The following is a 26,298-nucleotide window of genomic DNA, read 5'->3' as shown; positions in this document are numbered from 1 at the left end:
ACCCCCCCCCCACCATCCTTCTGTGTGGTATGAAGCTAAATATGATTTAAAAATATCCTTCCGTAAAACTCCAAAGAAATATGCAGTAGTGATTAAGAAGACATGCCAGTTTTTCTGTATTTTTTTATGAAAACCCCAAATACAAGAGGTATTAGAACCTATGGTATTTAGTACCGTGCATGGATTGAAAGTTGAGAGATGAAACAATATTTTTTGACATTAGACTTGGACTTCTGTAGATCGTAATTTTCAGGAAATACATATGAAGGAGGTTGTTCCAGAGAATGGAAGTTGAATGAATAAATGAGGAAGAAGGACTGTTGGTTCTGAGTTTGAAGTTGGACAATAAAAGGATGTTGACTGGTTGCCGCACATGTTCAGACTGCTTTAGAAGAGAGAGCTGGAATTATAGAAGCCAATTCAGAAAAACAGTGCCCATGGAAGTATCTATAGAAAAGGCATGCAGCAGAAACAAAACATCTATGAGACAGAGATTGGAGAGACTGTTAGAGATGAGTCATTAATTAACCTAACCACCCTGTTTTTAATGGAATCTAGAAGCCTGAGAGAGGATTTGGGGGCACCGCCCCAGATGTGAGAAAAATATTTCATGGTAGGATGGATTTCTGATTTGTACCGAGTGAACAGCTGTTTGGAAGAAAAGTAATGCCGAGAGCAAAAGAGAAAACTCAGTTTATTAGATGCAGAGGAAGCAATATTTGTAAGGTGGTTATGCCAAGAGAGATTAGAATCAGGGTAATCTCAATAGAGATATACAGGGTGTTTCAGTTAAACGTTTCAGTACTTCTAAGAGGGGTAGGGTACATCCTGACAACTCGAAATCATATAGCAATGTGGGGTTGGAAATGCTTTCCTGAAGCGGTGTTGTACACAGAAGCACCATAAAGAAAAGAGACCGTAAGTGAGAAATCGTTTTAATAATACATGAAAAGAAGCAAAAGGTACATGGATTAAAGTAAGTGTTCGAAGTTTCTTCCACGGGCTACAATGCACGCCTCACATCTCCGACGCATGGACATCCGAACATTCTGGAATACTCCAGGCGAATTTCGAATTTCTTCGGCAGCTACTGCGATTCTTGCAACCAGCTCCTCAGCATTGTCAACAGGGGTGTCATAAACTAGCGCTTTCATATGACCCCAGAAATAAAAATCAAGACATGATAGGTCGGGTGACCGAGCAGGCCAACGCACGGGACCACCACGTCCGATCCACTGTTGACCAAATGTGACATCCAGGTAGTTACGAACATCTCCGCTATAATGGGCAGGGGCTCCATCGTGTTGGAACCACATTGTCTGTTGCGTCGATGCAGAAATCTGTTCATCTCTCAAAAGTTGTGGCAATACTTGCTGCAGAAAGATCAAGTAGATAGGTCCGGTTAGATGACACGGTAACAGGTAAGGTCCGATGAGGTGATCTCCCATAATACCGGCCCATACATTGACCGAAAATCGAATCTGTGCTGCACGACGTCGTATTGCATGCGGGTTCTCGACCGCCCAGATATGGTCGTTATGCGTGTTGAAAATTCCTTCCCTTGTGAAGGATGCCTCATCGGAAAACAACACTTCAGCAGGAAAAAGGGGATTTGTAGCACATTTTCCAAGGTACCACTGTGCGAAAGCAGTACGAAGTTGAAGAAACTTCGAACACTTACTTTAATCCATGTACCTTTTGCTTCTTTTCATGTATTATTAAAATGATTTCTCACTTACGGTCTCTTTTCTTTTTATGGTGCTTCTGTGTACAACACCGCTTCAGGAAAGCATTTCTGACCCCACATTGCTATATGATTTCGAGTTGTCGGGATGTACCCTACCCCTCTTAGAAGTTCTGAAACGTTTAACTGAAACACCCTGTATGATCTTGCCTAGAAATTAAGAGTGTCACCGAAGATAAGCATAATCAAAGGAGCAGATGAATCCTTTTTGTGAGATATAAGACATGGCTGAGTTTTAGAAGGATTGAAATCAACTAAGCTATTTTTCCTCCACTGGAGATCAGCATTTAAGGAATTGGTAGTGGATAATTGAGAAGTTGAAGCTGTTTGTGAAGGACAAAGTTTCTCAAATTGGAAGGTTGAATGCAATGTGTTATCATCAGCAAAACTATGGATAGGATTTCCAGTCAATGAAAGAAGGTCATTAATATACAAGAGGAAAAGTGGAAGAAAGAACTGAACCTTGGGGAACACCAGCATTAGTGGAGAAGACAGAGCCATATATCATCACCTGCAGTGAGCAATTAGAGAGAAAACTGGATACCCAATTGCAGAAAACAGTTTGTAAATCATAAGATGGAAGCTTATTCAAAAGACCTTTATGCCAGACATGATCAAAAGTGTTTGAAATATCAAGAGCAACTGCTTGGATTTCACCAAACGTTTCCATTGAATTTGTCCACAAATGGAATCAATGATCACCAGTGGAATCCATACTGGTGATCATTGATCAGATGGCAGTTTTACAGATAGTTTGAGCTAGCAGTTAATTGATTTCTCCATTACTTTAGAAAGAGTAGAAGTGCAATGTGACAATAATTTGATGGGAGGGATTTGCCACCCTTTTTAGGTACTGGCTGGATATGAGCAAATTTCCAAGCAGAAAGAAAAACACCTTTTGAATAAAAGTGAAAAAACAAGACACAGAACGGGAGTAATTTCAGGAGCACAAGTTTTGAGAACAAGTGGAGAAATACCATCAGGACCTGGAGCTTTCTTAGCATCAAGTTTCATCAAAATCCTTCTGACATCCTTTTGACGGAAGACCACAGGAGGCATTGAATGGAGCATGTTGGGAGGTATTTTACGAAAATTCTTAATACATGAGTTGGAAGAAAAATGGGATGCTAGCAGGTCAGCTTTATCCTTGGCAGAAATGACAATAGAACCATCTGGTTTTGACAGAAGTGGGAGCATGGGAGCAAATAGTTTTGCCAAAAGACCAGAATGCTTGGCTACCATTAGGGCAAGAAGCAAGTTTTCTACTCTTAGCCTGTTCAAAATCTAGTTTGGACTGATTAATAACTACTTTATAATTGTTGCGAGCTTTGGTGTAGACAGAAAATGAAACTGAGGAATTGGAAACAAGCCAGTTATGATATGCAGCATTCTTTCCTTGAACAGCCTTAGCACATTTATTGGAAAACCAAGGTTTAGATAAAGGATGAGATTTTAAGGTGGAGTGTAGAATAAAGGATTCCATTCCTGCAAGAATAATTTCACTGACACGATCTCTGAGCAAACTTTGACATCAGGAGTTTTGAAACAGTAATCCAACCAAGGAAAAGAAGAAAAGAAATCTCGCAGGTCATCCCATTCGGCATTCTTGTAATGCCAAACAACACGAGGGTTGGGAATAGCCATGAGATAAAAGTTCCATTGGAGAAGAGACAATCACCAATGTTTGATCTGAGGTGCCTAATGGACCACTCACTTTCACAGTGAACTTAGAAGGGATATTTGTGAGAAAAAGATCAAGGGTGTTGGCTATATGGTTAGGATTATCTGGTATTCTGGTAGGTAAATGAACAATTGTGCAAGGTCATTAGTAATTGCAAAAGCATCAGTATCTCAACAAGCTGAGTCTGTGTGACTAGAAAACGGAAGGATATTATTAAATCCTATCTACCTCACTGTTAGGAAAGTTGGACTGGAGAAAGTAAAGTTGCAAAGAGAGGAAGTCAAAGAGTTCCAAGAGATTAGTGGAGTTGGGAGAATGGTAGAGACAACAGATGAATTTGAAACAATGAGGTAGAGAGATTTGATTTTAAGCCAGAGAAGATCGAAAAGAGGAGATTCCAAATTACCAAGTCTCTGACAGGGAATATCGGAATGGACATATGCACTCAGTACCACCTTTGAGGTGAAAGCAATCATTTGGCAAATAATTTGGGCAACTGAGATGAGGAGATGAGCAGTGGTTGAATCAACCGATAACTGAGATTCTGTCAGAAAAAGTACATGGGGTTTGGCAGACTGTAAGTAGAAATGGACATCACTGAGATTAGAACTGAGACCACGTATATTTGTGAAATGAACTAGGAAGTGTTTGGGAGGTTTAGATCTTTTCGCAGATAAGTTTGCTGTATTAGTTTGACAATTCATGGTGTATTCAGTAGTAAGAAAAAGTGGGGGGGGGGGGACAGGGGACATGCTGTATAAAGTAATGAAATTTTTGGATATGGTGAACACATGGTAAGAATATACCGAGATCCTTAACATAACGTGGTCTTGACAATGGCCACCACATACACACTACTCGGACTCCTTCCAGTCACTGGAAAGTACAGGCAACAAGATTATAGAGTAACTGATGTACTAACTAGCGGCTGGCTTGCAAATACCATTTTAGAGGTGTATCCTCGAAATGTAAGGAAGTTTGGATCTCGCCATGGTGTTCATCATAACCACAAAGGACATTAATCAATCTGCATGATGGAAGAGATGGGGGAGGGTTGCCCGGAACTTTGCTCTGGAGACCAAACATGGGTTCCATTACTTGAAGCCTCCAATAAGCAAAGTGGTGGTATTGCACTGGTTGATGAGGGTCATCTACCACCTAATATTGTAACACAGAGGGGCAGCATTCCTCCGTGTGGTGTGGGTGCTACACCTCGACCCCTGCTTAATGATGGTCACCCACTGTGTGCTTGTGCATGGGGGTTATACCCAGTCCCACCATCGTGAAGGTGCAAGCAGTGCATCATGCAGCATGATTTTACTGTCACAGACCGTCCGGACTTTGCCAAAATTAGGTCCACATGACTTGAGTGCCACCCGAATATCAGTTCTAGCAGTGTTTTAGACTCTCAGGTAGCAAGCACAGCTTGTCTGGCTTATCTGAGAGAATGTCTGTGACAGCCTCAAGGACCTATTGATCCATATTTGAATCTGTGCCTTGACCTGTGCCTTACTTAATTTGTTTTGATTTTGAAGAAGAATAATAATACATCATTCAATGAGTTCAATGATGCATACTTAATTTCCATTTCTGTGATGGTGTTTGGGGAATGCACTGAGGATGATCTGGATATAATTAGAAGACATTTTAGAGAGCTTAGAACTGCCATTGGCAACCTTTTTCCTTTTTATTGCTAATTTTATTCATTGCAACTACAAAACCACTTTTACCCCTTAGACAAATGTTCAGGCATCTATAAAAGTTGTTAATTACTGGGATGAGTTACCTCCAGGTAACTTATCTTAGCCTAAAGCTAATGCTGATCAGCCCTCTTGTGCCATGATGCACATTTGCAAATCAGTTTTTAAGTGAGAATGAGATAGCAATGTACCAGTATTACAGCAAAGTAGGCGAGAAGCGTATCTTGTTTTAAAATATTCTGAAGAAGTTCTGTATTGAAAATACCAACCTGGGAGAGTCACTGCAATGGCTGGAAGGCCTACAGCATGCAACTTACCACTTTGTGACTGTGTTGCTAGATTCCACCAACGATTGTAACTTGGATACTGCTCTACTTATTTCCCAGAATGGCCTTCCATTGGCACAAATATCGTCTACCTCCTGTGGTTTGCTGCCACTGTCACTGCCAGTGGCCCTACCTGCAGGCAATTCACCCTCATCCTATGCCCCAGGATGAGGGAGGTTCCTTTACCTTGAATGTCAAGCATGACATCCAAGGTAAAAGAACCTGAGTCTGCCAGCAACAATCCACTCTCAAAACCAGGGGCAGCCTATCCCAGGAAATAAGCTGTCTTTGTTCAAGCAGATCAAAAGCATACAGTACAAAGGAAGGAGGTAAAATCCTTCCAGCATTTTCATCAGTAATTTATGCTTAGAAACAACAGTGGAGCAAATTTCAGCCCTTCTCAAACATTTCAACGTACTCAATATGCCTGTCAAAGTCCACACCAGGCATCCATCCTATGCCTCTTTTAGAATCAAGATCAGAGGTCCCAGTCTTGAGGAGTACCTTAACACAGCTATCTGGCCTGTAGGCCTTCTCGTGATGCCATTATTTGGAGATAATAGGGATGGGCGAGATTTACATACTAGCATTAGAACAGATGAGAGCATCACACAGTTTCTCAGTATAGCTAAGCAGCAATCACAGTATAAACCTCTAGCTTCTACTTCACCTGATTCCTGCAAGTCATTTCAAATACCATCGCACATCGCCAGCAGGTTGGGTCCTAGCTGCAATCCCTGCTACCTGTACTATAACCTTCCCATTACAATCCCTTCTTGGAAAAGGAGGCGGCAAAGGAAGTAAGCAAACCCTTAGCCATAATTATGAGAGCTTCCCTGGACTCAGGGGAGGTACCCATGGACTGGAGATGTGCAAATGTGACCCCAATCCACAAAGGAGTATCAGAGGGGGAGACAGGTAATTACAGACACGTTAGTTTAATTTCTGTTCCAGGGAAATTAATGGAGGCACTGGTTAAAGAAGCATTGCAGGATCATCTAGACAGGACTTCAGTTATAGCTCGGACACAGCATGGATTTGTTAAGGGGAAGTCTTGTCTGACTAATTTGATTGGATACTGTAATGTAGTCACAAAGGAACTGGATGCAAAGAATAACTTTGGTATCATATATTTGGATCTTAGAAAGGCTTTTGATACTGTTGCACATGGAAGACTGTTGTACAAATTGGAGCAATATGGCATTGGAGGCAAATTGCTGCTATGGATAAAGAGATGGTTGAGTGGAAGAAGACAGAGAGTGGTAATCAATGGACACTGCTCATCGTGGACTAATGTTATTAGTGGAGTCTTTCAGGGTTCATTTTTGGGTCCATTGTTGTTTTCTGTATTTATAAATGATATTGATGATGGTATATCAGGCTTAATGTCTAAGTTTGCAGTTGATATGACGGTTGGTAGGGTTGTTAATGACACTAATGACAGTACACTGTTGCAACAGGATCTAGAAAAGTTCAGCAGATGGGCTAAGAGGTGGCAAATGAAGTTTAACATTGACAAATGTGAAGTACTACATATGGGAAGCAGTAATCCCAGAGAAACATATCAACTCTGTGGTATCACACTGACAGTGGTAGAGAATGAAAAGGACCTGGGGGTAATTGTGCAGGCAGATATGAAGTTTTCTGAGCAGTGCAGACGATCTGCAAGAGTAGCTCAGGTGTCTTGTCAATAATATACAGGAATTTTTCTAGCAGGGATAAGGAGGTGATTATCCCCTTGTATAAGGCAATGGTCAGGCCACACCTTGAGTACTATATATACAGGTCTGGAGGCCTCATTTTAAGAAGGATGTAGAGCTTGGAACAAGTACAGAGAAGGGCAACAAGATTAGTGAATGGAACAAAGGGTTGCTCTTACAAAGAAAGGCTTAAGTTTTGCAAATTACAGTGTCTGGAGACTAGGCACCTGCGAGGTGATCTGATTGAGGTGTATAAAGCCTTGAATGGTTTGAACATGCTCAATGCTGATGGGATTCTTCCTCTTGCTCAGAATAATCACCTGAGAGGGCATAAATTCAAATTGAGGAAAGATGGTTGTAGGATAGATGTGCGGAAGTTTTCCTTTAGCCAGCGGGTGGTTGATTGCGGGAACAAACTTCCATCTGTCGTTGTAGAAGTTGATAGCTAATATGTAGGTTAGTGCAAATGCATCATTTTAATATAGCTATTACCAAAGTAGTTAAATTAATTAATTTAAAAAATAATTTAATTAATTAGTGACAACCCAGTTATGAAGTATAACTTCATAACTGGGTTGTCACTATAAATACGTTATAGTCTATATCACTACGCACCATCAGGCATCTCTCATATTATGAAGTATAACTTCATAATATGAGAGATGCCTGATGGTGCGTAGTGATATAGACTATAACATATTTAAGGGCAAAGGCCTCATGCTACGAGGTAGAATGACTTATATGTAGGTTAGTGCAAATGCATCATTTTAGCATAGCTATTACCAAAGTAGTTAATTAATTAATTAATTAATTAAATTGGCATGGTTTTGGTTATATTTCATATTGTGACTGCCTTTACAATATGAGATATAACCAAATGGTAATAACTAAGTTAAAATGATGTATTTGCACCAACCTACATAGTAGTCATTCTGCCTCGTAGCATGAGGCCTTTGTCCTTAAATCGTTATAGTCTATATCACTACGCACCATCAGGCATCTCTCATATTGTGAAGTTATACTTCATAACTGGGTTGTCACTATTGCAACACCAGGGTACCTCCCCAACCACCAAAGAGAAGCCAACAAGCTTTGAAACGGTACTGTCTGGGTGGTGGTATCTGCTGAGAATAAATAACAATAGTCTTCTCCACTGGTGAAATGTTATTTATTTGCAGTGGTACAATACCTGGAAACTCATTGTGAAGGCAGTCACAATATGAGATATAACCAAAATGATGCCAATTTAATTAATTAAATTAATTAATTTGACTACTTTGGTAATAACTGTTAAAATGATGCATTTGCACTAACCTACATATTAGTCATTCTACCTTGTAGCATGAGGCCTTTGCCCTTAAATACGTTATAGAGGTTGATAGCTTAAATAGATTCAAGGCAGAACTTGACAAACATTTGGAGCGAGTGGATGGGTGAAATAAGGGTTTTTTTTTTTTTTTTTTTTTTTGATTGCTAATGCTGAGGAATCCAAGAAACCTAATCAAGATTTAGTGTTCCAAAGGCAGACCTATGTGATGTGCTCTGTGCAGGACATCTGGAGTCTGAAGAACAAGCTCAGTGCCCTGATTGATACATTTCTAAGTGCAGAATATTACTTTGTTATACTCGTTGAAACCTGACTATGTGACAACATGGATATTTCGCCTGTCACCATCAACCTCAGATATCAGCACCCAAGTTTTTGACTTTTTCAACATCATGGGAGGATCATGGGCTGGAAGATCCCAGACAGAACTCTCAGAAGTCCTCCAGTGCTTCTGCTCAAACCTGCAGAAGCTTTCATCTTTCTTTCAAGTTCTCATCTTTTCAACTTTCCCAACAGTGTCATCATGTACTGAATAAATCTATTGATTTTGACTTGTTGTCCAGGGACTCGACCTGCAGAGTCGGCAAGTGCAAATCCCCCTTCAAGTGTCTGCAACATGCTTGTAACTGTCAAGATAATTAATTCTGACTTCATAGTGAGAGATCAAAATTCAGTATTGCTATATGTTAAATACCAACTTCAGTTGTAATAAGATGTATGTACATATCTATCTTTTTAATTTTACTCATAGCCATATCAAGGTTGTTGATTTCTCTGGTTGTTTGTAATGGGAATCATGGCAGTTACATATTTTGTGAATAAAGAAGTTTATTATTATTATATTTTAAAATGAATTTTACCACAATTGATATGTATAAAAGATGCCTAGCCATGAAGTTAATAGTCATTGTCACTTCAAGTTAGTGAAAGTGGTGTCATTTTATAATTGGAAATCTTTTGCTATAATACTTCTTTGCTATTTTTGCTATAATTAGTGAAATTCATTCAATATGTCTCTATCTTTTGAAGGAAATTCTCTCGAAGTGTGATATACACCTAAAAAATCATGATCCAGAAATATATGATGATGATGATTTTTACCACCAGTTACTGAGAGAATTAATAGAAAAAAGAACAGCTGATGTAAATGACCCGGTTGCACTAAGCAGGTAAATAAAGTTTTTGTTATGGACAGAAATTTGTCTTTAAACATCACAAAGCAGAAGTTCCCAACCTTTTTACTTTAGTATTAACTGCTGGAAAATTTAAATTTTCTTTCCTTTTGTCATACCTAGAGTAAATGCAATTTGTTTTTTATTGTATACTATTTTGCAGCAGTGTAATGTACCACCAGTTTTACATGTACCATGGCCAAGGTCAGATTTAGACATTAGCCCTTAAACCAAAGCATGTGAAGAGGTTCGAGCCCTGTCACCACCAAATACGGAGGATGCAGAAAGGTCAGGGAATGACCGCCGCATATCCCGGAGCAATATGGCCTTAGTTGCTAATGCTCCTAAAAACCAAATAACAACAACAGCATGTGAAGAAGCTCCATGTAATTATACATTTTTATCTTCACAAAAGGAAATGGGGAGACTATCTTAGATAGCTGAGGCTTTAAGCCATGACTTATTTAGCTTTTGCCTAAATCTAATCCTGACAATGTTATGGGAATCACTGTCACAAGTAGTGCAAGACAAGTGTATTGGCCTCATATTTAAAAATTAATGTCTTATAATTGCCCTATATAACAATCCTATACCTGTTGCAACCCTGCAACAAGCATGAAATGCACCAAATTTGAGGCGCCTCCGTAGCCAGGTGGGAAGGAGCAGCAGTGCGTAGCACACGCTTCTTGATTAAATCGGGGTTCGAGCCCGTCACCACCAAATACGGAGGGTGCGGAAAGGTCAGGGAATGACCACCGCATAACCCAGAGCAATATGGCCTTAGTTGCTAATGCTCCTTAAAAAACCAAACAACAACAAACCAAATTTGAAAAAGAATAGACCATTCCTGAGGTTAATGCAAAATTGTGGGCATGTCTGTTTCTATTTGTCAGATAAAAGATAAATGGGTTGCTTCAGGTTAACTGTTGGAAACAGTATTATCATAGAACATCATGAAATGACACTGCGAGTATTGTAATGACAGTGATCATTGTAATGACACTGATTATGATGTCATTTCATAATATCACATAATGAAATCACACTGTCATTTTACGTTGGCCTATCATGGTGAAAATGGCATACTTTGCAGCAGTGACAGAAGGCAACAAGAAATAATGATGCATGCTTCATAGAGATCTAACAATTCAAGAAATACAGTTCCACTCAGGTTTTAACCTGGAAGTAGTGGCACAAATCTTATAACATAAACAATGGTGCAGCACCTGACAGGTGCCAACTTTTTATCCCCCCTCTTAAAAAAACAACTTTGTGGTATATTTTTGAATTGGCCAATATTTCAGCTTTTCTTAAAAGATTGCAATACATATTGTATAGATCTTTCTATTTTTTAATAAAAGTTTTTTAAAAAAATGTGAAAATTAAAAAATATGTCAGTCAAAAAATACTCAAATATTGTTCTGATCCATTTTCCAGTTAAAAAAGATATTTAAATGCATGAAATATTAAACATGCATATCCACATATATTTCTGTTTATTATATATAAAAAATTAAAAATATATGTGTATATTAGATAAATTTCTACACTTCAATTTTCATATTTTTTCAAAGATTTTATTTCAAATTTGGCATGCTTCATAATGCACAACATGTGATATCTACTTATCTTGCCTCCTGTATCTTGAATGAATATTGTGTTGCATTTCTGCATCTTTACAAAATCTTTCCTAAACAACTCTTATGTGACCGTAGATGTTTACTTAACATGTGGGAGTGGAAAGGCAATTAATCTTGAATGTTAAACAAAATTTGAATTTGAAACTTTGTGGAAAAGTCATTTCTTATGGTACTTTTCATGCAAATGGAAAAATTATTACAAAAATTGTGGGTTCACCACCTGAAAGGAGCTTGCATTTAATTATTCTGCAGAGAAACCATATGAAAATAAAAATTCAGAAAACTATTGCAGTAAAAGTTGACTATCATAGAAAGCTAGAAATAATTTCAGATTTTTAATCATTAATTAAAGGGCAATGTGGAATCATTGTTTTTTTAAAGGCACTTGTCGGATGCTGTGCCACCACCACCAGGTTAAGGATGCTATCCAACTTGTGAAGTATAGTACTCCCTTGTCAACCCGTGAGGGTTAACTCCTATAAAGTACTGCACTAGGCAAAACCACGGTTGGAAAGACCAAGGTTCCATATAAAATAAGGGGTTGAGGGTAAACTGCATTAAATGTCTATAAAAAACAAATTAAACTTTATTTTTTGTTTGTACCATGACAAAATTATTATAAGGATTGTTAATAAATACAGTTAGATATAATTTTACAAGATGATGGAAAAAGATTTACTTACATATCTCAGAAAAGCAGACTATCCTCTCTGCATCTTGATTTTCTATGACATCATCTTGGTTAGCTTGAGCATCAGTGGTAGTTTTTTCTTTAAAAAATTCATAATAGATGATTGTGTTATTTTATTTTTTGAACTCCTTTGCACATCCTTATAGGGCTTCAGTAATTCTTCCAGCCATCACTTAAAGTTTAAGCTGTGCTCAGTAACTGAATCAATTTCTATAAAGTGGTCAGCAATGTTAAATGCCATCTGTATTCCCTTTGTAAGGTTATTCACAGTAAGAGTCCATTTAGAATGTAAAGATTTTGGAATAGCCAGTACTGTTTATTTGAAAATAATAAAAATAAAAAATAAGCATAGAACCTTAAAATACATTTTATATTTACATGATTTGTAGTTTATGTGCTGTAAAGATTACATGTAATAATCAGTTACTATTATTAATTTGTGATAAACATCTGGGAACACCTTCAGATAGTGCTGGAATGCCATTTTGGAATGTTTAATAAATCTCTGTTAAAGGCTGTTTTTTGATTTTAAAATTCAAAAGTATGTATGTGTTTTTATATATACATACATATCCAGGGGGTGGATACCACCACCAGGACAGCACTGTTTCAAGGCTTGTTTGACCTCTCGTCGATGTTAAATGACAACCCAGCTGTGAAGTATTACTTCACAATATGAGAGATGGCAAATGGTGTGTGACGGTATAGACTAAAAATAGAAAGTTTTTAGGGCTGAAAGCATCATACTATGGAAAATTCACTAATCAAGCAAGTTAGTGCATAGCGTCATTTTAGTTTGTAGTAAATCACTGAAGTAGGTGAAATGGCGTAATTTTTGTTGTATCTCATATTGTGAATGCCTTCACAACAAGTTGCCCTGATATTGTACTACCTCAAATAAGCAATGCTCTACCAGTGGAGAAGACTAACGTTGCGTATTCTCAGCAGATAGCACCACCCAAACGGCACCGTTTCAAGGCTTGTATCAGTCTTCTCCACTGGTGAAGTGCTGCTTATTTAAGCAACACTTCACCAGTGGAGTGCAATATCAGGGAAACTCGTGAAGGCATTCACAATATGAGATACAGTCAGTCCTCGTATAACACGTGTTTACACAACACGAATTCGATCATACACGATTTATAAATAGGGGAACGATATCTTATATAACACAAACCGAATTCGCTTATGCACGATTCACCTTTGTGTTTACAAGAAAGGGCAGTCGAACGTAGAATCATCCCAACCGAACGCAACACGATAGGAATGAAGAGAAGATTCTGAAAATGTATTTATGTTTTTTATATCAGTGAAGGAGAATCACATTTTACCCATAATAACGTAAAAACCAACACAATTCCAGCTATCGGTAGAATCGCAAATGCAATTAGATTGAGTTTACTACCAATTTATAACAGATTCCACTGGCAGAAACGCAACTGGAAATTGTTTTTATTGTTTTATGGTAGTAACCCCTAGAAATGTGCTTTAGTAAAATGTAAGGTGTTAATAGTGTATCTCTGCCTTTATGGTGTTGTTTATTCATTTGCTACACGCGTGCAGCTTTGTTTATGTGTATCAAGCTTGCCTCTTCATTTTGTAATTGCGCTTTATTCCCTAAAAATTAGTAAAATTCTTAAAAGATGTGAACAGGAAGCGTCCTGGTGAAGACACTACAGATTCAGAGAGAAAAAGAAAAGCAATATCGATAAACAGAGGTGGAGTGGGTCAAAAATTCTTACCCGGGAAAATTTGTAGGGGCCTCATACTAGCGTTTATGGCCAAAATCATACTGGCCTCCGGCCCACCGGGGTTTCCCTGGTAAGGCTTATGGCCAATCGGCCTATGTCGATAGAGAAAAAAATATGAAATTGTGAAACGCTTTGAGCAAAATGAAAGACCATGTGATATTGCACGTGCTACAGGCCTAAATGAGGCAATGCAGAGAAAAAAACTTTCATAACAGGAACAACTCAAAGTGTAATTAAAATCCATTAGATTAAGACACAAAGAATTGAAAGAGATGGAACAGCTGTCATCTGTTTGGATAGAAAATCAAACAAAAAACAAGTTGGCTTACGATAGAAGCAAAAGCAGTAGCAATATTTTATTATGTAATATTCATAATAAAATACTTACGTATTTTATTACGATTATTTATTGTATTTGGTAATGTTTTGGTTATAAATGTATGTTCAATCTTGGGTGGTCGGCACCTAACCCTATTTTTCCCATAGGGTCTGTTGTTTATATTGCACGATTTTGCATTGCACGAGGGTTTCTAGGAACACAACTATCGTGCAATACGAGGACTGACTGTACTACAAAAACAATGCCATTTTAACTAGTTTGGTGATTTACTACGAACTAAAATGATGCTATGCACTAACTTGTTTGGTTAGTGCAGTTGCGTAGCTACTGTCTTTTGCACCCGGGGTGGATCCTTCCGGCGTCACCCCCTAAATAATGTTATCAACTTGAAAAAAAGTCTTCAAACTTAATTGATTTTAAGAAATCACAGAAAACTAAGGAACATTTTGTAAGGATTGTCAAAAATTCAGTGAATAAAGTATACTTTATTTAATAGTATTTAATATAATAACAAAAAGAGATACAAAATGTGAAAATCAATAATAGAAGAGATTTATAGTTTCCATTTTCTTGTCTTCATTTCGGCAGATTTATTGATAACCTCATCAAAATTAAATTTACTGGCATACTCATTTTCAACAGATTATATAACTAGATTTGATAATCTAGTCAGACTCATTGATGAATGGAAGTAATTTTTAATCAATTTTAATTTGGAAAAACTACTTTCATAAGAAGCTATAGATACACATATACTATTATATTATATAGCTATGTGGGCGTTGGTGCTTTGTCGTTTAACTAATATTACTTTTCTTATTAGTTCATTTTTTTTTTTTTTTTTTATTGAAGCTTTATTTGAGGTTTATTTTAATCAATTCTTCAATGGAGTCTACTATGCCCCCCTTTTTTCTCAACTCCCACGTAGCACCTGACTTATTAACTCCCAGAAGATTCTAGATTCGGGGGGGGGGGGGTTTCAGTAATGTTAATTTCCTCACCCGGACACTAGGCTCTGTGTTCAAAATGACTGACACGACTCATATATATATATATAAAATTGGTTTATTACATATATACAAACTTGGATTATTTAACAAATCAATACTCATTATTCACTTTACATTAATACTACGGTTCTGGCCATTAAGGTCTTCCATACATCATCATTTCTTGCCTCTCTACTACTAATACTCTCCTAAAATCAGTTTAACTAAACTCTTAAATACAATTGACATTCTTATGTTTCTTATTCCTACTCTTTTAGCACAATTGACATTTTCATGTTTATTATTCCTACTCTTTCAGCACAATTGACATTTTTATGTTTATTATTCCTACTCATTTAGCTCAATTCTACATTCTTCTCATGGCTATTACAATTCTTCTTCTTCTTCATTGACATTGTATAAATTTACATACAACTCTATCTGCTCTACCCGTCCAAAATTATTAAATTTTCCCCTTCATTAATTAGTCTGTAAATTATACTATAACTAGAATCAATCCTACGTAAAACTGGTTCAAAATATTTCCTTAATCAACTACAGAACATGCACTGAGTTTACTGAAAGTGCTCTCGCAATCTCATTTAAAATTTCCTAATCTTCCTACAGTCCTTTGCAAATATATATATATATATGTACATAAACTGTTTGAAACTTACTTCTGGGATTTGAATCCTCCCGCTAACAAAATGTTTCGCCTGTGTCTTTCCGCTCTGCATTTGGGGTCCACCATCAGTCGGGGATTTCTCTCCTTCAGCTCCGGAACTGTAAACATCTGCTAGGGATACTGTCTATTCCGTCGATTCTTCCTGGTATCATAATTTCCTACGCTGTGCCCGATCATTCAATCGGAGTCGCTCCTTTTTACTCTATTTCTCTGTGTAGACTGCAGGGCTGCCCAGTGTACTTTCGTAAGCATCATCTCTCGCCTTCTTCCTAAATATATTTCTAGGAGGGGGTTTTAGGACTTCTTCCTTCCATCTCGAGAAAGTTCCTATCTATACTTTACTTAACTATCGGAGTTTAGCCGATTCACCAAAATTGGTCCTACAGGTGAATTACTTCTAGGGGTTGTTTCCCCAGCCTACCTCTCAAAAACTTTCATCACTTCTTCGAAAGAACCTTTTCTCACCTCCCGAAAAAAAACTTTTCTCTCTCTTTTTTCGCGCCTTTTCCCACGCTCTCCTCCCTTTTTATTTCTCAAAATTTAGTAACGCCTTTCCTTTCCACAGCCAATCATTTCTCTTTTTCCATCATCATCCCATTCTCACTTGCCTATTTCACGTGACGTGCAATAGGAGAAAGGTCACCGGAAATTCCCAGCATCTCAGAATCTCTCCTTAACCATCCAGAACATCTGTGTCCATTTACTTGACCTACCTCGCCCCAAAATTGACCAAGCGTTCTCTGTTAACGGTAAATCAGGATCGCTCCCCGCTGGCCCCTACTGTGACCTCTCGTGAGCACTCCGTCTCTCGTCCCTCGCCATCCACTGACCACCCACTGGTCCATCTAGCTATCTTCGCTTGCTCTTAGGGAGTGGACGCCGATCATATTTCTCCCTCTAATGTCTCTACATTAAGTACAAACTCTACTTAATTCAGTTCCATTAACATGACCCACTATCTTAAATTTTATGACTTTAAGTGTTCTCTTGAAAGGTTTACATTATCACCCTACCTAGCATTCTTTCCTTAATTATTTTATATTTAATTTAACTTGTAAGACTTTGGGTCTTACAGCTACAGTAGAATTCCCATTAATCCGAACTTGACGGGACCACACTCGGTCCAGATTAACCAGAAGCTATCTTTTCACAGTTTTTATTTAAAGTTACTAAATAACTAAATTAGTTTTTATATTAAATTAATAAAACAATATTTTAAACTAAAAATTATAAAAAATAAAAGAATATGATCATTATCACATTTTGTTACGTCTGAACAACTCACTAGATGTTGAAATAATTGAACAAAATCACTATAATAAATTTAGGGATTCCTTATGTACTGTTACTTGAAGACTTAATATAAATTAGCATCAAGTTTAATATACAGTATTATACAGTATACTTATGATAAGTAGACAAGATACTGTACAAAGCAATAAAGTTTTAATGTAGAACATTATATTACACAAAAATATTACAACACAAAAGAAATAACTATTTTCAAGAAGTTTACTTGAAAAGTTCTCAATTTTTTTTTGCTTTAATTTTGAAACTTGCTTTCAGGCCGCAAGATCTTGCAACTGCTTCAAGGTCAGAAGATCACCAGCTGATATGTCATCCTGTCTCTTGAAATAAATCAATAGCTTCTCCAGCATTCTGGTTGCTTCACTGCGACTCGCGCCATTGTTTCCTCACACACTTCATTATCGGAGTTGTCATCTTCATTAGCTTGCATTGATGATGATGAGCATGCTTGCACAATGTCTTCCTCAGTGAGGATCTGATGTCCTAGATCATTATCACATATATTGTTACGTCTGAACAACTCATAGATGTTGAAATAACTGAACAAAATCACTATAATAAATTTAGGGATTCCTTATGTACTGTTACTTGAAGACTTAATATAAATTAGCATAAAGTTTAATATACAGTATACTTAATATCACCTCTTATAATCCATTTAGGTGTGATGGAAATTAAAGAAGAAACATAGTTATTTGTTATTTGTTTGTTTTTTTAGGAGCATTGGCAACTAAGGCCATATTGCTCCGGGAATATGCGGTGGTCATTCCCTGTCCTTTCCGCATCCTCCATATTTGGTGGTGAGGGGCTCAAACCCCAGTCTAATCAAGAAGCGTGTGCTAAGCACTGCTGCTCCTTCCCACCTGGCTACGGAGGCGCCTTAAAGAAAGAAACATAGTTGTGTGAATCAGAAACTTGAATATTACAAATGGAACATGACTGTTATGTGGTTGTAATTATTATTAAATTTAAAAGAATTAAAATAATTAAAATACTTGCCCAGGAAAGGGAATTGTGCACATCCCGTTTCTTGGTTGTCATATATATAAAAAACCTGTGTTAACACTGATAAAGTTGATAAAAAAGCTAATAGTCGTGAACGGGTGACTTTTGAATTTTTTCTGTTTCAGTTGGCATAAAATGTGTAGTAGAGAATGCAAAGTATTTAAAGAGGGTTTATTTCCCATGATGCAGCTTAATACATGTGGGAATTTCATGTATTGTCAAGTTCCAAATGGGGGAGGTTTATGGGAAGCTTAGTGTTCAACACTTTTAATGAAGTGTAATGTTGAAACCATTCAATAACGAGAGCTTTGTGCTGAAGGGTCTTGTAATTAGAGTTCAATTTGATAACTGTGATTGCTGAGTCAATTAGTGGATCATGATTACAGGAATGGACATGTTGTGTGAGTTCTGTGTGTATGTTTGATTGGTTTTGAAACTGTTGAAATGATAGTATTCACTTGTATTAGAATGCACTTGTATTGCCAGATGGGCAGGAGTGGCAGTGTGTAGCACACGCTTCTTGATTAGACCGGGGTTCGAGCCCATGACCACCAAATACAGAGGATGTGGAAAGGTCAGGGAATGGCCACCGCATATTCCCGGAGCAATATGGCTTTAATTGCTAATGCTCCTAAAAACCAAAATAACAAATAACAACACTTGTATTAGATGTCTTGGGGGTGCCAAATTTTGATGTGGTACTTCCTTTGTAACACGCTGTGCAGTCTGATTGGCATCTTATTAAGTATATGATGTTATTAAAATCTCGTGTCGAATACTTGTATGTTTCTTTATATGTATTGAACGTGGAACCCAATCTGTTACACGTTGAAAATGTCAGCGTTATGTTTGTGTTTATGAACTTGAAAACTTGACGAAGCCATTTAGCGTATTGATTATGAAAGGGAAGGGCAATGTGAATTCCTAGTTTCTTATCACGATTAAGACTATTTTGGTTATTAATTCTGTATCCTGCTTTGGAGATGGTTTCTTAAATTGACAATACGTGTTGGGTATTTTCTGACTATGAATCTCTCTGTGAGATATTGTAACTCAATAAATAAATCTTCATGCGCGGAACTGTATTTAATGACATGAATTTGATTGTAAAGAACTTTTGATGCTTAATGGGTGATGTGAGTAAAAATGTAAATATTTACCTGTATGTGTGCTTTTTCTGTAGATTTTGGTGGCTAACCTTGTTGCTGTTTTGTATATGGTGAGGTTGAGAAAAGTCGATTTTATTTTCTGTTTCTACTTTGAGGGTGTATTTAAGCCTCTCATGTATGGTATTAAATGTGTTAAGAAGTGTATCAATAGTTGATTTACTACCTATCAGTAATATGTCATTGGCGTATCTCACGTATAACTTGATGTCTGAAGGAAATGGTTGGAGTACTTTTTTCTCAATTGAGGCTAGATAGATCTTGGATGAGAGGGCCGAGATTCCTAGGCCCATGGGGAGGCCATATATCTGTTCATAAATTTTGTTTTGAAAACGGAAATATTTGGCATTTAATAGAAGCGATGTAAGTTCTACGATGCTATTCACATCCAAATTTGTACACTTAGTGTCATCGGTGATAAGTAACTGTCTCAATGCTTGTAAAGTGGATTCACTGTGTATATTCATGTATAAGGAGACAACATAAAATGATGCTAAAATATCACTATCTGAAATGGAGACAGAAGTTGTGTTTGTGGGCCTGTTTAGTGTTGTATACTCTAAATTGAGAAAAAATTGTTAAAATTATATCACCTCATAAGAGATGATATAATTTTAACAAGAATGTAGAAAGATTAGTGAAAGCGGAATTTTTAAAAGAAACGATTGGTCTTAACGGGTAGTCTTGTTTGTGGCGTTGAATAATTCTGAATATATGAGATAGGACATTATTACGGATACCTATCTGTTGAAGAGTGTGTGTGTAGGCTGATTTGTTTGTCAGCTCTAAGTCTCCTTAATATACCATCTAATTTGCTTTTAAGTCTTGTGATAACGCATGTGTCGTCTATCCTATAAATGGTGGTGAATGTGTGACATTTTGTCTAAATACGTAGTTTTATCCATAATTGCAACAGTGTCTCCTTTGTCCGCTTTCTGTACTATGATACTAGGGTTCTTCATTAGCTTGTGAATATTAACTACCGTATTTCTTCAATTGTAAGACTCCATCGGTTGTACGACGCACCTTAATTTCATTACCTTAATTTCCGAAAAAAAAGCTTTGATTCTATGAAAAAATAAAATAATAAAATAAAACACTAAAATAAATCTAACAAATATTTTTATTATAATAGAATTCAGTTTACTAACAACAATAGTACTGGTATTTATCAGTAGGTATGTTATTCATCACTTCCGTCTGAATCTTCTCAGCCGTCGATATCTGCATCTGAATCAATATCAAAGTCACTTCACATTCAGGGTCAGATTCTTTTGAGCTGTCATTATCTTCATTATCCCATAATATAACATTTTTTTTTTTTTTATGAAAATCCCAAACACGAAAGGTATCAAATCCTATAGTACTTAGTACCATGCATGGGTTGAAGGAGAAGTATGGAGGGAGGGGGATGCCGGGAACTTTGCTCTAGAGACTAAACATGGGTTTCACCACTTCAAGCCTCCAATAAGCAAAGTGGTGGTATTTCACCCATTGATGAAATCTGAGCCATCGAGAGCATTGGTGATGCAACGTTTTTTAAATGAGTGCTTGACTATTCTTTCTGGGATCAGCTTCTAAGCTGTTGATACCCATTCTGCCAATTTTGATGCCGGCGCTTTATTAATTTTTCCGGAAGGTTGTCGGTCAACAGCCAGGATTCATATTCCTTTCTCAAGTAATCCTTAAATGGTTTGTTGATTGAAACGGCGAGTGGCTGCAGTTGGCTAGTCATGCCACCAGGAATCACAACCAAGTGACCACGTTTTTTGCACGATTTTATTTTGACCCGTTCGGACAAATGTCCACGAAATGCATCAAGTACTAGCATGCTACGTGGGTTACGAAGACTTCCAGGATGTCTATTCTACACAACATTTAGCCAATCTTTCATAAGCTCTGCCGACATCCACCCATTTTGTGCACACACAATAACATCTTTGGGGAAAATTTCATTCTTCGGTATGGTTTTTCGATTTAAAATTAAATATGGTGGCAACTTTCGACCATCAGCGGTGATGCATAGCATCACAGTGATACGCTGCTTTTCGTAGCCCGTGCTAATAATCTTGATTTCTTTAGTACCTTTAGTGTTGGTGTAATTTCGAGGCATATCGAAGAAGACCGATATGCCTCATAGTTTCTCATTTTTCCTTAATTTCATCACCTGCCGTTGAAAGTTAATCAGCTTCTGTTGAAAGTCTGCAGGAATTTTTTGACAGATAGATGTTCGGTGCCTTAACGATAATCCACTATGACGCATAAGTCTGTTGCACCAGGCGCGACTGCCTTTAAAAATTATTTTCTCTATTCCGAGGGACTATGCAGTTTCTCAGGCTTTCAATTGCATGGTTTGTCGGGTGATGGGTAATCTTTTTGCGCATGTCTCCGTTACAGAACGTATCACAGCTTCATTGACTTGTGGAAATCTTCCTTTCTTAAGCACTTGGTTGTTGCCTTGCACGAAAATATGGAATTGCAATCATTTCTCCAATGATGAACATTTATTTCATTAATGTCAAAATGTCGACCCGCAGCTCTATTTCCATGTTCAAAATTTTGCAAACACAATAACTTTTTGTTCAATGCGGCTTTGTAGTGCAATCTTTTTGACATTTTAATTTGCAATAAGGGATCAAAATTAATGAAATACAGTAATTCCACTTCTTATGTACTATCGAAGATACAAACAAAACTTCCTAGTTTTCGCTGAGTGAGCTCCACTATAATGAAATAACAGTGGTTTCACATTTTGAAAGCACGTGAAATCAACCACACCACTTTATTCTCCAATGGAATTGGAGAATGCGATAACGGTCAAACTTGGAGGCAGGGTTTCCACGTAAAAACAAATCATGTGGTGCTGTGCAAAGCATGGGAAATTTTGAAAAAAAAAAACTGTGATTGTAAGACGCCATCGATTCTAAGATGCACCCCGTTTTTAGAGACATTTATAGGGGGGAAAAGTGCATCTTAGAATCGAAGAAATACGGTAATTGTTGTTGGCTGATGTTGGGTTTAAAATTTAATTGGGAATTGAAATTGATATTGGTTTCATGCATGATCAGGTATCTGATATCTGTCAGTATGATTGTCTAATTTGGTCTGTTATTCTATTATTGCATCTTTGATGGGATAATTATTATTACTAATGGCATAGTTAAAGCCATATTCTAAACAAGATAGTCCTGTCAGAGAAAATGACTGTGAGAAGTCATTAAAGGTAGTAAATCAACTATTGATACACTTCTTAACACATTTTAATACATACATGAGAGACTTAAATGCACCCTCAAAGTAGAAACAGAAAATAAAATCAACTTTCTCAATCTCACCATATACAAAACAGGAACAAGGTTAGCCACCAAAATCTACAGAAAAAGCACACGTACTGGTAAACATTTACATTTTTACTCGCATCACCCATTAAGCATAAAAAGGGCAGTTCTTTACAATCGAATTCATGCCATTAAATACATGGATTTATTTATCGAGTTACAATATCTCAGAGATTCATAGTCAGAAAATACCCACCACAATTAATTAAAGAAACCATCTCCAAAACAGGATACAGAATTAATAACCCAAAAATAGTCTTAACTGTGATAAGAAACTAGGAATTCACGTTGTTCTTCCCTTTCATAATCAATATGCTAAATGGCTTCGTCTAGTTTTCAAGTTCATAAATACAGACATATGCTGACGTTTTCAACACGTAACAAATTGGGTTCCAGGTTCAATACATATAAAGAAACATACAAGTATTCGACACGAGATTTTAATAACATCATATACTTAATAAGATGCCAATCAGACTGCACAGCGTGTTACAAAGGAAGTACCACAGCAAAATTTGCCCCCCCCCAAGACATCTAATGCACGTGCATACTATCACCCCAACAGTTTCAAAACCAATCAAACACACACACACAGAACTCACACAACATGTCCATTCCTGTAATCATGATCCACTAATTCATTCCGCAATCACAGTTATCAAATTGAACTCTAATTACAAGATCCTTCAGCACGAAGCCCTCGTTATCGAATGGTTTCGACATTACACTTCATTAAAATCATTGAAATTAACAATATTAACCACCCAAACACACCTCTAATAATAATTTACATATTATTCTACCTTATGATAGCAATCTCTGCAATCAATTCTGCCGTATATTCAAAGATACCGATATCACCCTCACATTTTCAACTTATAATGAACTTGGCTTATTATTTAATTCATACAAAGAGACACAAAAATATCATATCAGCGATATGAACAATATTATTTATCTAATTAAATGCCAACCTAATTGCAATGCACGTTACATTGGTAGCACAACCTCAAAATACGGTTCTACTAAAACATCAAATACACGCACCTACTATCAATACAACAGCTTTAGGACAGGCCAAACCAATACAGAACTAGCATCACATGTCCAATCTCACAACCACACCCCCTAAGTAGACTCAGCCATTCCCATTATCAAATTAAATGAAGCCCTAGTCATAGAATGGTGCCGTCGCCATTCTAATCTTCAAGTATTAAACACCAAACTACCCTACAACATTGCACAGGCTTGGAATCTCATGCACCTGAGATTTCCACATGTATCCAGGAGCATCATGGGAACTTAGCTTTCTTAAATACGCTTTCACTCTCATCCCATCATTAACAACTGAAGATGTGAATAACGAAAGCCACTCGTTACGGCTATTGGCCTTCAGTGTTAACCATATAACTCCTATTATTTCAACTTTAATGTTGACAACCAAGGACGAAGACGTGCACTTCTACTTCCTTGCGCATATTTTAAAATTCTGTTTTTAAAATCCTAAACTTACTTACTCCAACTTAAATTAAAAATTATCACCCACCTTATTCAAACATCAATTGCAGATTATATAAAAAGGTGAGTCCATAATAAATTAAGCCATGCTATCATATTGAACACTAAACTTCCCATAAACCTGTCCCCCATTTGGAATTTGACAATACGTGAAATTTCCACATGTACTGAGCTGCATCATGGGAAATAAACCTTCTTTAAATACTTTGCGTTCTCTACCACACATTTTATGCTAACTGAGACGTAAAAATTCGAAAGTCGCCCCTTCACGACTATTAGCTTTTTTATCAGTGTTAGCACACAGGTTTTTTATATATGCCAACCAAGAAATGGGATGCGCACTTCCCTTTTCTGGGCAAGTATTTTAATTTTTTAAAATTTTAAATTCAATCAATTACAACCACTAACAGTTATGTTCTGTTCGTAGTATTCAAGTTTCTGATTCACATTCACACAACCATGTTTCTTGTTTAATTTTCATCACACCTAAATGGATTATACGAAGTGAGTACTGTATATTAAGCTTTATGCTAATTTATATTAACTGAACAAAATCATTATCATCTTTGTCATCATCAGGATCCGAAGAAATATCCATTTCCTCTTCAGATCTTTTTCCTATTTAGGTGCCTCTGTAGCCAGGTGGGATTGGTTTGGTTTTTTTTTTTTTAGGAGCATTAGCAACTAAGGCCATATTGCTCCGGGATATGCGGTGGTCATTTCCTGACCTTTCCGCATCCTCCGTATTTGGTGGTGACGGGCTCGAACCCCGGTCTAATCAAGAAACATGTGTTACGCACTGCTGCTCCTTTGGCCTGATGTTCCAATGGAAAGCCATTGGAACATCAGGCCAAAGTTTTTTTCAGCATTTGATAAGGGTAGTCTTGTCAGTTTTGTCCCAAGCTGCAGCAGAAAAATAAATGACTGTCTTTATGTTGACATTTTTAAGAAGGTCCATAAATTTTGATTTTTCTTCAAGCTCCTCTTGTCGTTCTAACTATGAGATTATCAACTTCTTTCTGTACCGTCGCTTCACAGCCTCTATAACTCCTTGATCCATAGGCTGTAATAGTGCAGTAACGTTGAGTGGCAAAAATTTTACAAAGATGTTGCCAGATCTCAGTTGTTCTTCTGCTGGGTGGGTTGGAGCATTATCAATGAATAAAACTGGTTTTTCTTCCAGTCCTTGATCCCTTAAATATTTTTTTAACTAAGGGTAAGGTAACAAACGAGATGAAAAACCAATCTTTAAAAGGAGCTGAGCTCATTCAAGCTGATTTTTGTGACCTGTACTTAGCTGGGAGGGCATTGAAGTTCATATTTTTAAGAGCATGGGGCTTAGCAGATTTTCTTATGACTAACAGTGGTAACTTTAAATTCCCAGACACGTTACTGCACAAAAGCAATGTCACTCTCTCCTTACTCGATTTATGTCCTTTAGCTGAAGAGTTAAGTTTTGAGGCAAGCGTTTTTTTGGGTAACATTTTGAAAAATAAACCAATCTCATCAGCATTAAAAATTTGGGATGGAACTAAATTTTATTCACTAATAAACTTGAGAAAGTGTACTTTAAATTCTTCCCTTGCAACACAAACCAGAAAGACTTTGACCTGTAATTCTGAGCTGTCGGATTCCATGATGCTCCTTCCACCTTGATAGCCACCCCAAACTTGCAGTAAGAGACAGGTCACCTCCTAACTTTTCATTAAGGCTAAGAGCCCTTGATTGAAGGATTGGGCCTGAAAGAGGAACCCCTTGCTCTCGTTCTTGATAAAACCAAATGTATAAGGTCTCATCCAAATTTTAATTTTTTGCCTGCTTAATGGTAGCTCTATTTCCCAAGCTGTCTTTGGCCACTAGTTTTGCACAAAAGTTTTCGATTGCTTTCCTATTTTTTTTCCAATCGGAAACAGTTTATTTTGCCACCCCTATATCGAGAGTGATCTTTTTTAAACTTCCCCCCTTATCAATGTGAAAAAGCACGTTCAGTTTTTGTTCCATCGATACAGTAACACTCTTTTTGTTGCCATCTTCTGTTAACCCAAAACCACAAAAAAATATAATAAATAAAAACACAAGTAAAAACACACTAAAGAACTGAGGTAAGGTGTATGCAAGGACAATGCTAGCTGCCGCTGTCCATAGGCCAATAGGCCAGCACTCGAGATTACCCTACGATTGTCTCCATACCATGTTGTCCGGTCGGATTTCTGGAGG

At 37.2% G+C, this 26,298-nt stretch overlaps 1 protein-coding gene across 1 annotated transcript in view; it reads left to right on the top strand.

Annotated features, from left to right (window-relative positions):
* LOC150075021 (protein AATF-like) overlaps nt 1–26,298 on the top strand; it is a 179,754-nt gene that overhangs the window by 111,326 nt on the left and 42,130 nt on the right. Inside the window, exon 11 of the mRNA XM_090389045.1 lies at nt 9,508–9,647. Within this exon, the coding sequence (XP_090245171.1) occupies nt 9,508–9,647 (140 nt within the window). The remainder of the gene's footprint in view (nt 1–9,507; nt 9,648–26,298) is intronic.

This window comes from Mastigoproctus giganteus, chromosome 14 (assembly GCF_048544385.1).
Source record: "Mastigoproctus giganteus isolate SK-2022 chromosome 14, ASM4854438v1, whole genome shotgun sequence".
In the NCBI taxonomy this organism is placed as follows: Eukaryota; Metazoa; Arthropoda; class Arachnida; order Uropygi; family Thelyphonidae; genus Mastigoproctus; species Mastigoproctus giganteus.
Note: the sequence above shows the minus strand (reverse complement) of the source record. Positions and strands in the feature narration are given on the sequence as shown.